Source organism: Aedes albopictus, unplaced genomic scaffold, assembly GCF_035046485.1.
Source record: "Aedes albopictus strain Foshan unplaced genomic scaffold, AalbF5 HiC_scaffold_333, whole genome shotgun sequence".
In the NCBI taxonomy this organism is placed as follows: Eukaryota; Metazoa; Arthropoda; class Insecta; order Diptera; family Culicidae; genus Aedes; species Aedes albopictus.
The window spans coordinates 1-10,661 of record NW_026917126.1 but is presented as its reverse complement, the minus strand read 5'-3'; the positions used below and the strand labels follow the sequence as shown (position 1 = coordinate 10,661).

At 37.3% G+C, this 10,661-nt stretch overlaps 1 protein-coding gene across 1 annotated transcript; it reads right to left on the bottom strand.

Moving 5' to 3' along the window:
• Nucleotides 1-315: 315 nt before the first annotated feature.
• On the bottom strand, nt 316-1,356 carry LOC134284618 (protein bunched, class 2/F/G isoform-like). Its single transcript, XM_062843603.1, has one exon. It carries the CDS (start codon nt 1,024-1,026, stop codon nt 331-333), a length of 696 nt encoding a protein of 231 aa, XP_062699587.1. The 5' UTR covers nt 1,027-1,356; the 3' UTR covers nt 316-330.
• Nucleotides 1,357-10,661: the final 9,305 nt, after the last annotated feature.

The following is a 10,661-nucleotide window of genomic DNA, read 5'->3' as shown; positions in this document are numbered from 1 at the left end:
CCATCGTTTAAAAGATAACTCGCCAAGCTTAGACCATAAATTGAAAGAATTCAACTGCACTGCAATCTGAGCTGGAGAGGAGATCGCATTCAATTCGAGCAGGCAGTAAGTGATGATCATCCATCACCACGTGAACGCGATAATTATCCACATTGCTCCGCCTCACGCCTCACGCTAATTGGGCTTGATGAGATGTAGGCGTAAGCTTCCCATCTCAATTTGTGCGCCGGTTTAAGCTATCCCCTGGTATTAACAGTGCCAATCAAAAGTTTTTCGAAAACTGGTTCAATGAAATACTGAATGAAGCATTTGATCATTCGCTTATGAACTTTACTGTTCGTCAAGTGATCCACTTACCTTGGCTCCTTGCTCGCTCCGATCCGGCACATCCGAGTCCCACTCGGAACTCAGATCATCGCTGGACGCATCGCCGTAATCCCGCGGCAGCGGCACTTCCAACAGTGACATTTGGTACTGTTCGTACCCCGGACACAAACTGGACGATCCCAGCCGTGGCGAGGGCGATCGATGCAGCCGATATCGCAGCGGAGTCGCCGGCGTTGAAGATCCGCTGCTCGAATCGCCGGACGGGTGCTGAACCAGCGGAGTCCGCACCTGATGGTGGTGACTGTGACTGTGATGGTGGCTGTAGTGATGGTGATGATGACCATAGTGATTGTACGGATGTACTCGGGACGCCACACTGTGAACATCTCCGCTGATGTCCTCCTTCGAGTTCCGGCGCAGGTTTCCGCTGGATCTACGCTGCTCAGCACTCAACTTTCGACCCGTAGACTTCTTCCTAGCTTTCTGTCGCTCCTCCAACGGAAGCCCCGGGCCACCTCCGCCACTCATATCGCTATCGGACATGTTCTGTAGATGTTCCTGCTCCTCCGGGCTCAAGTTCGGAAAGTGAAGCAACTTCACCGTGATCTTGTCGCCCGCCTCCGTAAAGTACACCTCCTTGGCACTGATCTTGTCAAAGTCCTCGTAGATCCTGACCGTCGGCAGCGTACAAATAGGCATTCTTCGCGCCGTCTTCACTGTCTTTGCTTCCACTACTACGGGGGCACACTACGCTCTAGACTTGGATGATCTTCGATCTCAAACGATCCGGCACCGCGCTGTCACTGAACTAGAAATCGCGATCGTCGTCTGCGCCCAGAACAACGGGAATCACCACAACTCATGTGGTGGCTGCGCGCGGAAATGATATCACTCTCACTGACTGTGCCAAGAGGATGGACACGTAACCGTCCGAAGGCACGACTCAGCTGATGATTCTTCTGGGGAAATGAAAACCGTTGTCGGTGTAATTTACACTTAATTGGCTGACACTCTGGCAGTGGCAGTGATCGTTCTTTCAGACTGATTGCGCGGAAAAGAGAGACTGAGCGAAGTGTGTATGATTGTGACGATCCATTGTGATAAACTACCGGACTCGGTATACGACGGGAACATGTGCTCTGCGTTGCTTTGCATTTGATGGTGGTGTGATTCATCGTGGTCATTGTGCGCACTGGAATTGCGTTAGCTTCTTGGGAAATACATTCATGACACTTTTTATCTAATGAGCTGCGGTTAACGCAGAGAAGTTGATGATTTTCCAAGTATTTTACAAAATGTTGGAAGAAAAACAGCTTTTTTCAAAAGTCATCAAATTTTACCTTCGGTTTGTAATAAAAATAAACTGAGAAACTTTGTTCTGGGAAATTTTTATTAAGTATTCGTATTTTTTTGTTATTCATAACGTTTTGCAATATTTTTGAACAGAGTTTTCGCCAACAATTATTAGCAAAATTCTGGAAATGATTGATTTTAGAATTTGTTCACACTCTTAAAAAATTAGGAATTTACACGTGACGTAAACCATCAACGTACGTAAACATTTCATGACCGAATGGCAAATTTGACTTAATTTTACATCCATCGTGTAAGTTTGAGTTGGTTGCCCAAGATGTCAACAAACCTATTTGACCAGATAAGTAGAAACAGTTTTACATTTGTCGTTTGACTCACAACTCGGTGATACAGCCGAGAGATATAGTGCGTGTCTCTCAATCAGCGGACCAGAGTTCAAATCCAGTTCATTATTTTACATACACATGTTTTATCTCTCACTTTTGCTCTAGCGATTGCTAGCTCGACTTTATTTGTGATAAAAGACGTAAATTTGTGTCAAACGGGCCGCTCCTTTTATGTGCATCCAAGTGAACTTAAATTTACATGATTTTTTCTAAGAGTGCAGGAAATGTTTAAGAATTTCCTCAAACAAATTTCTTAAATATGTAACTAAAGATTCAGTTGCATTTTTTTACAATTTTCAACCTCAAGACGCGCACAAATTCATGGATTTTTTTTAAAGAAATTCCTTAGAAGATATACCAGCCGTTTGTTAACGTATACAAGATTTTTTTTTTAAATTAAATCACCCTTGATGAAGATTGGTACGATCTAAATACTTCGAAAATAAGTTAACTTACCATTTAAGATGTTCTCACATATCTGTTTCAACAACATACTGTTGTTAAGGGTATATACGTTGAAAATTACCCACAAATTCATGTATGGTATTTGCACAGTTAGATGTTTAACAATTGTGTGTTATGCATAACCAAAATGAGCGTTCAACGAATGATCAACCAACACAAGCTAAATCTGAATTACACTGACACCTCAATTTGCGCTCATTTTTAGTTGAACCTTCACTTACACCAAGTATCAAGTCTCTATTTACGACGCTCATGTGCCAAAAAGAGGATTTCAAGTATTCGTGGACAATTAACTTGGTAAGTTTTGTTTTAAATTCACATCTTTTTTTCTGAAATTCACGGTCCAGAGAGCACTACTACCAATAGTGTTGATGAATTGTTTGGTTCTCAATTGTGTAAGCCAGGCCATGCAAAAGTTTTAAGAATTGTTCTTAAAAAGCACCACCAGGAATGTGATACTAAAATTCAGTGGTTCTCAATCCGTTGGTGACGGGCCACACATGTTTCCCAAGAACTGGAAGTGCTCACGTTGTAGAAGAATACTATTATAAGCCAGATGAAAGCTAAGAGTCTTCCCATTCATTTGACATATAAAGTGAAATGATCTAAGAGTTTATATTTTCATATACACTTTGGGTGGAAATTACCCAAAAAATTGAAATTTCTTGGAAATGTGATCCCCGGATCTTGCCCCCGGTGGAACACTTTCTTCTGAACACCAAATGTAAGAAGAGATCCTTAGCTTCCATTTGGAGGGTGACTAAGCGACACTTATTAATTTCGATAATATTTTTTCCACAGACATCGTGTGCTACGAAGAAGTACACATTATTTTAGAATTGGCAATTTTATAGAGCAGTATAGTGGTGTTGCAAAGTTCAGTGGTTCCCAATTACAGGCCCAGCTTATTTTCCAAGAACCTATAGTGTTACGATGTAATAATGTTTTTCGTATAATGTTGCAAAGCTCAGTGGTTCTCAATCTGGGACCACAAGGCATACTAAAATCTCAAGAACCTGCAACGACCAACATAATGGCTCGCAATCCGATATAATACATCAACAATAACATTTAATAAATTATATAAGAAACGTTAAAGGTCCCGTGTTGTTAGTTTTTGTATTCCGCGAAAGCCCTTGATTACTCAGTAGCTAGCCGACCCTGGGATTGCCGGAGTCTCTTGTGTCCTGAGTCGGCCCGGCACTGATAAGTTGTCGATCCGTTTCAGTGCCCCGTGCGTAATTCGACTAAAACCAAGATTACAACCTCTTCAGCTGATGGACATCCCTTGAAAACGTCAAACACCATATCCTCTAAATCGTTCTATTCAAATCATGATAATGACCCATTTGCCCATTTTTTATCCAGTTCGAAGAACCTCCATGCTTTTTGTTAATCGACTCTGCACTCTTTATCCATTTTGACTTTCACTTTTAGTTTATGACGTTTTCTAAGGATATACATCAGCTGCAGAGGTCGACATCCCGAGCAGAAGGAAATACCTTACAAATACGATGCAAAGAACAACCTGTGCTCCAATACCTAAAATTGTTATTGTTTAGTTATTCTACGAAAGTTTTGAGAACATCACAATAACAATTGGAGGTATTTGAGCAGAGTTTGGTATTGATGTGGTATTTGTTGATTTAGCAGTGAAATTATTGAATAACAAGTTTTGCTATTCCATCATGGAGTTGTCGAACAAAAGTACAAAATAATAGTAGGAATTGTTATTACTTTGTTATTCAATATCTTTTAATCTTTTAAATAACAAACTCAGCTTTCAACAATCTAGGTATGCATTAATTATTGAAATAACAAGGCTTGATATTTTCTAGGTGTACTTCATACAAAATTATGATATTCGTTTTTGTTATTTTGCCTCTTATGTCCACCAAATGGAGGGGATATCGAGGTATGATAGTATTTAATATTAATAGGTACCTTGATATGTTATTCAGTTATTATTCTTTTCTGCTCGGGATCTGCATTGAAATAGTACGAAAAATAGTATGAAATAGGCAAAATAGAGCAAAATAGGACAGTTTTCGTGATCTGCACAAGACAAGATCCTTACCATTCAACCCTTCGACTCCTTGTCATTTTACATAAGTATAGGTAGGGATTTAAGGGGTTATATATTAGCGTGGTTCAAAAAATCGTTTTTGCTCCACACCGCTTATTCGATCCGTAACCTGATTCTAAAAATTTGAGCTCATTTGGTTGAAAATTAGACTGCACAAGCCCTTCAAAGTTTGTATGGGAATTACTATGGGAAAACGATGTTTTTCATTCAATCGACCATAGCTTTTCCCCAAGCGCCCTAGAGGATTAGTCGACCCTTGGTAATCCTAGATTACTCTATCAGCTACAACCAGTGTTGCCACATTTTTATCTGTACCGGAGGCTCAAAAATCTTTTTTATCTGTACCAGACATTCCAAAAATCTGTACCCAAAATCTGTACCAAATTTGTACCACATTTGATTTAAAATCGCTTAAAATACACAAAAAAAGACCATTAAATTCTGGCTAAACTATGAAAAACACTTAGTTTGAGTATACTGTTACCAATTTCTAAACTTTGAAAACAAAAATATCAGTATTAAAATAAAACAATTTGAATTTTAATATTTTTTCTCAATTTCAAAAAATCTGTACCATTCTGTACCTTTTGGTGGAAATCTGTAATCTGTACCGTACAGAATCTGTACCAAAAAATTGAAAAAAATCTGTACTTTTACAGAATAATCTGTACCTGTGGCAACACTGGCTACAACTTTGCTGAAGACCGCATTCAAATCGGACGCCTCATTAATTAGTTATCGATTTGTATCCAACTGGATAAACTTTAGCAATGATCCTCCAACTTCCCAGCAGGCAACATTGCTGCATATGGCGCTAAAGATAGCACACTGAAGTCATGGCTACTATGTTTCACTGCAAAATGCAGTGATGCCCACAGATTAGTTTAACAATCATGAGTAAAGATTTCGATTCTGGATAAAAATCGGTAACTAATTAATGAGGCATGCAATTTGAATGCGGTCTTTGGCAAAGTTGTAGCTGATAGAGAAACCTAGAAGTAACAAGGGTCACCTAACGCTCTGGCATTTGGGGAAATACTACGGTCGATTGAATGAAAAACATCGTTTTCCCATAGTAATTCCCATACAAACTTTGAAGAGCTTGTGCAGTATCAATTTTCAACCGAATGAGCTCAAATTTTGTAAGAAGGCATAGAATCTGGTTACGAATCGAATAATCGGTGTGGAGCAAAAACGATTTTTTGAACCACGCTATTATATATGTTGAGGGGCGTGAAGGAAAAATTTGAAGGAAAAATTTGAACTTTTATAAAAGTATGGACATATTTTTTTAAATTCTTGTTTCACGTCATACATAGTAAAATTGTGAATGTGAAAAATCAGCTTGAGAACACGAAAAAATAGAACTAATTACTAAAGTTGTAACATTTTCTGTAAAACGTGTTTTTTAAAGAGGTTTGCATTAACTATGGTTACAGTCCAGCGGCTCAACTGAAAGCACAAACTCAAAAGAAAACCGTTCGAACGATCGGAATATTAAAAAATGTATAAAGTTTCCAAACGGGGACGTTTTTTTTTCCAAAAATTCACTTTTTCCATGCACAAAATGTATGAAAATAATTACAGTGACCCCACAATTTATGAATCGGCAAAAATGACCACAGTTTATGGATCGCTCATTTGATCAACATGGTGATTCATAAATAGTGTACAAAATTAAGGTGATTCATCGGTGTGGGGTCACTGTATAACACATTTTTTTTTTTGAAAAATGTTGATTGTTCAAGGATACGACACAAGAATAGCGAACACTAAAAAAAATGGTTGAAATCGATTGAGAACTGTTTCCGCAATCGCGCGAAACGCTATATCTTTGCTTGTACAGCTTGGATCTCTAAGAAAATTTGACACAGAATTGACAAGTATGGGTTTTTATACTTCATGATAAAAGAATAAAAAAAACGATTTTGTCCTCGACCTCAACATATATAACATATAGGGTAGAAGCATCAGTTTTGGACAGTCAGGTGTTTTGGCCATAGTGCGTTTTTCAGCCTGTTGCGATCCACATTGGAATTAATTTATTTTTTACGAGTAGATGCTAATATAATATGATGATTACAGCTGTGAAAACCACAGATTATGTTATGTTTGTTATGTGCTTCGATAGTGTAAGAGTAAATGTTTGAGTGATGCAAACATTTAGCTTCTAATATCTGATACTTTCATAGTTCCAATACTTTGAAGTTTGCACTGAAAATGAGAAAAAATGACCGTACTATCTTTGAATGATGAGATAGAGTTTTGCAGGCTTCAAAAAAGAGATGCATTTTTACAGTACCTACAACTTCACCGTACATTGTAAACCAGAGAAAATTGAAACAAAAAAGTTATGACGAAAAAACACTCTTTAAGCTGGTGTTACACCATATGCTTCTATTGGTGCACATAACATTGTAAGTTTGGGAGATAGAATTTTCGCGTTTTCGACAAAGTCTCTCAAAATAGCTTAATCTACAATGTTCCTATAGAGGTCATTCGATTTTGGCCACAAATTAAAAATATATTTTTTCATCTTGGTGTATTACCACCTTAACCTAAAAAATGTTACACCTTCGAATAGTACTTGAAAAACTAAGAAACTGCTACGAAGACATCAAATGGCTAAAACCAATAGTTTTGACGTAAAATCCAATGTTCCACTTTTTTTTTAATTCGTCCCATTGTGCGACGGGTTTAATGATCTAGTGGCTACCGCTTCTGATTTGACTGCAGAAGTTCCTTGGTTCAATCCCTGGCCCATCCCTTTTCTCCTACTTTGTATCTTTCTATGTACTTTCTCAATACTATCTACATTAGTCCTGTCCATTTTTTCCAAAAATACGTACAACTCATGTACGTTCATATGTTCGATCACAGACATTGCTAGAATCAGTAACGGGTTAAAAAGCCGTTTCCCTTCCTTCCAGCTATTAAAACACATTTGTCAATCTATCAGATAACGCCTACGTGTTACGCAATGAAGCTGTGTCGCACATCTTCAGAATAATAAAACACAATTGTTTGTACAAACATGCCTAACATCCACGCACCAATGTGTGAACTCTCTGCCAACCGTATCCAGCGAACACTCCAACATCCGCATGAATTTGTGCAGATGAAGAGGTATATTCGGTCTGATGTGGATACGTGCTTTTTCGAAAAAAAAGTCAATTTTGCCAAACATTTGAAAAGTGTTAACATTTCTGTGAAGTTAACATTCACAAATAAAAAAGATCAAAATTTGTTTTTTTTTTCAATTAGTTCAAATCTATTCAAAAACAGTTCAGCGTATAATTGAAATATTAGATATTAGTGAGTTACAGTCAAAATGTCTGCTTAAGGCGAAACTGGAAGCATTTTCTCATTTTTTCGGTGTTTGATTTTTTTATTAAATAACGAAGCAATATTTTCAAAATCTGTTTTCGTGCACATGTAGAGTATGGATCAAGGTATCTCCTGAATTTTTTTGAGGTGGAAAATGTTTTCCATTTTTGCAGAAACCATTTTTTTGTGAAATTTTGTTCAAAAATGGTTTCTGCAAAAATGAAAAACATTTTCCACTACAAAAAAAATCAGAAGATACCTTGATCCATACTCTACATGTGCACGGAAACCGATTTTGAAAATATTGCTTCGCTTTTTAATAAAAAATCAAAAACCAAAAAGTGAGGAAATGCTTCCAGTTTCGCCTTAATCGGTGTAATTGTTGCGGTGAATGATATGACATAAATTAAAAAAAAAAAACGATCACAAATCGCCAGCGTTATCTGTCGAACAAATTTCTGCTGTACTAATAACTTTTCTCCATCGCGTTTTCGGGTTAAAAAATGCTGTAAAGTTATGTAATCAACGAAACAATTTTCTCCGTATAATTCATACGATTTTCCATAGAAAAAATATAAAATTCTACAAAAGTTTTAAAATTTCTAGCATTCCATAACTAGGAGAATCCTGGAGTTTCGAAATAAAGCGTAGACCATTACAGTGTAAGAATTTCAGATAGAAATTTTGTTGAAGCTTTGAATGGTTTTCTCGAAGTTTAATTCCATGTTTTAGAACTACTTTAACATTTTAGAAAATTGTGCTGTCATCAACACCTAACGTTCAAAGGTGGCTCGTTTTCAGTCATCGCAGCTCAAGAACATACAACCATGAAATTAATACAAAATTAATTTTGTTTTTGAGTTATGGTGGGTCACAGTTGTTTACATTTTTATTGTCAAAATGAACAAACAGAAACTCTATACTTTTTGATGTGAATTATTCGTCTACCTTCATTAAATCAAATGTCTACAAATGATTCGATTCTTCTTTTATCTGGCATCACGGCTCAAGTTGGTTTAGAGTTTCGGGTAGAGATCCTACTTCTCAGTTTTGTGATACATAGCGCTGCTTAAATCATAACATATAACTTAAGGTCTCAACGAATGAAAATGAACCAACTTCTTTTTGACAAGTAAAGACGAGTAATTTCCAGAGCCTAATCTCTAAAACATCTCTAGAGAAATCTTTGAAGAAATGTTTGGGAGAATTTCTGAAGATATTACCTGAGCAATTACAATACGTAACCCTCACGACATCCTTGCAGGAATTCCGTAACTAGTTTGTGAAAAAACCTTTACAGGAGCTCCGAATAAATCCCTTAAGTAATTTTTGAAAAAATCCTCACTGCATTCTCCGTAGAAATCCCTAGAAACACCTCTGGTGCAATTCCAGGAGCATTTTCAGGAAAAAATATTGAAAGAATCCCTATTGTAATCTTTGAACAAATTTGCTTGAGCAATCCATGGAGGAATTCCTTAAAAAGTACTGGAGAAATATCTGGAGCAGATTAACCCTTTCAGGACGGTTGGTTCATTTGCACCTCATTGACGCGTTCTACAGCGGCGAGGTTGGTGAAAAAAGTCGTCCCGAAGGGGTTAAGGAGAAATCACAGCAGAAATGGGTTGATGAGTTCTAGCATGAATTCCAAGAGAATTTCCAACAAAACTTTCTAAAGGAATTTCAGTAGCATTACCAAGAGATTCTCGTATAGGAGTATCAAGAGTAGGCTGTCCCAAAAATGTTCGAAAGGTGAAGGTGCTCAACCCTTAAATGAAAGATATGCATATTTGAAGCATTTTTGTAGAACATTTCGATTTTCTAAAAAATCAGAGCTTCCACCAGGACAATTTTTGATTTTTGGTTCAAGAGGTAACCCTGGAAAAATCTCAAGAGGGCCACCAGAAAATCCATAGATTATGACCAATTGATAAATCTGACAGAGGAATCATAGTGAAATCTCTAGAGGAATTCCTATATGAGTAATAACTGAAGGCATTAATAGAGAATCATTTCAAGAAATTCCTAGAAGGATCCCTGAAGGAATCGTAAGAGGGATCCCTTGAAAAAATCCCTAGGAAAATAGCTAGATTTATTCATCAGTAGGTTGGCTCAGTAGGTAGAGCACGAAGTAATTCAATTATTGCAGAAATATCTACAGAATTATTTGAAGACATCACTAGAGGAATTCCTGTAGAAATTACTAGATAAAGTCCTACAGGAATACCAGCAAGAATTTCTGGAGGAATCTCAGCAGGAGTTCCAGAAGGAATTCTGGGGATATCATAGGAAGAATGCATGAACAATTCTTAGGGAAATATCTGAAAGGGTTCTTATAGAATTTCCAGAAAAAAATCTTGAAGGAACTCCAGCAGAAGTTCCTGATCTATCAAAGCAGATATGTATGGAAAAAATCCAGCAGGATGTCTTGAAAGAATCGCTAGGAAAATCTCTGGATAAATCTACGTAGCAACTGTAGGAGGAATTATCGGAGAAATCATTGGAGAACCCCTGGATACATCGCTGTAGGAGTTCATGCTAACATTTTTGGAAAAAGTCCCGCAGGAATACCAGCAAAAATGTTTGGAGGAATCCTAGCAGGAGTTCCTGAACGGATCTGAAGAGAAGCTTCTGGAGAAATCTCAGGAGAAATGCCTGGAAAAACTTTAATGAGACACATATGAATGCATCGTTATAAAATCCTTGAAAGAATTCCTTTAAAAACTTCCGGAGGAATACTTGAAGAAACACCAGCAAAA

Excerpts from the sequence above, each read along its gene's own strand:
- LOC134284618 (XM_062843603.1), bottom strand. The coding sequence starts at position 1,026 with ATGCCTATTTGTACGCTGCCGACGGTCAGGATCTACGAGGACTTTGAC.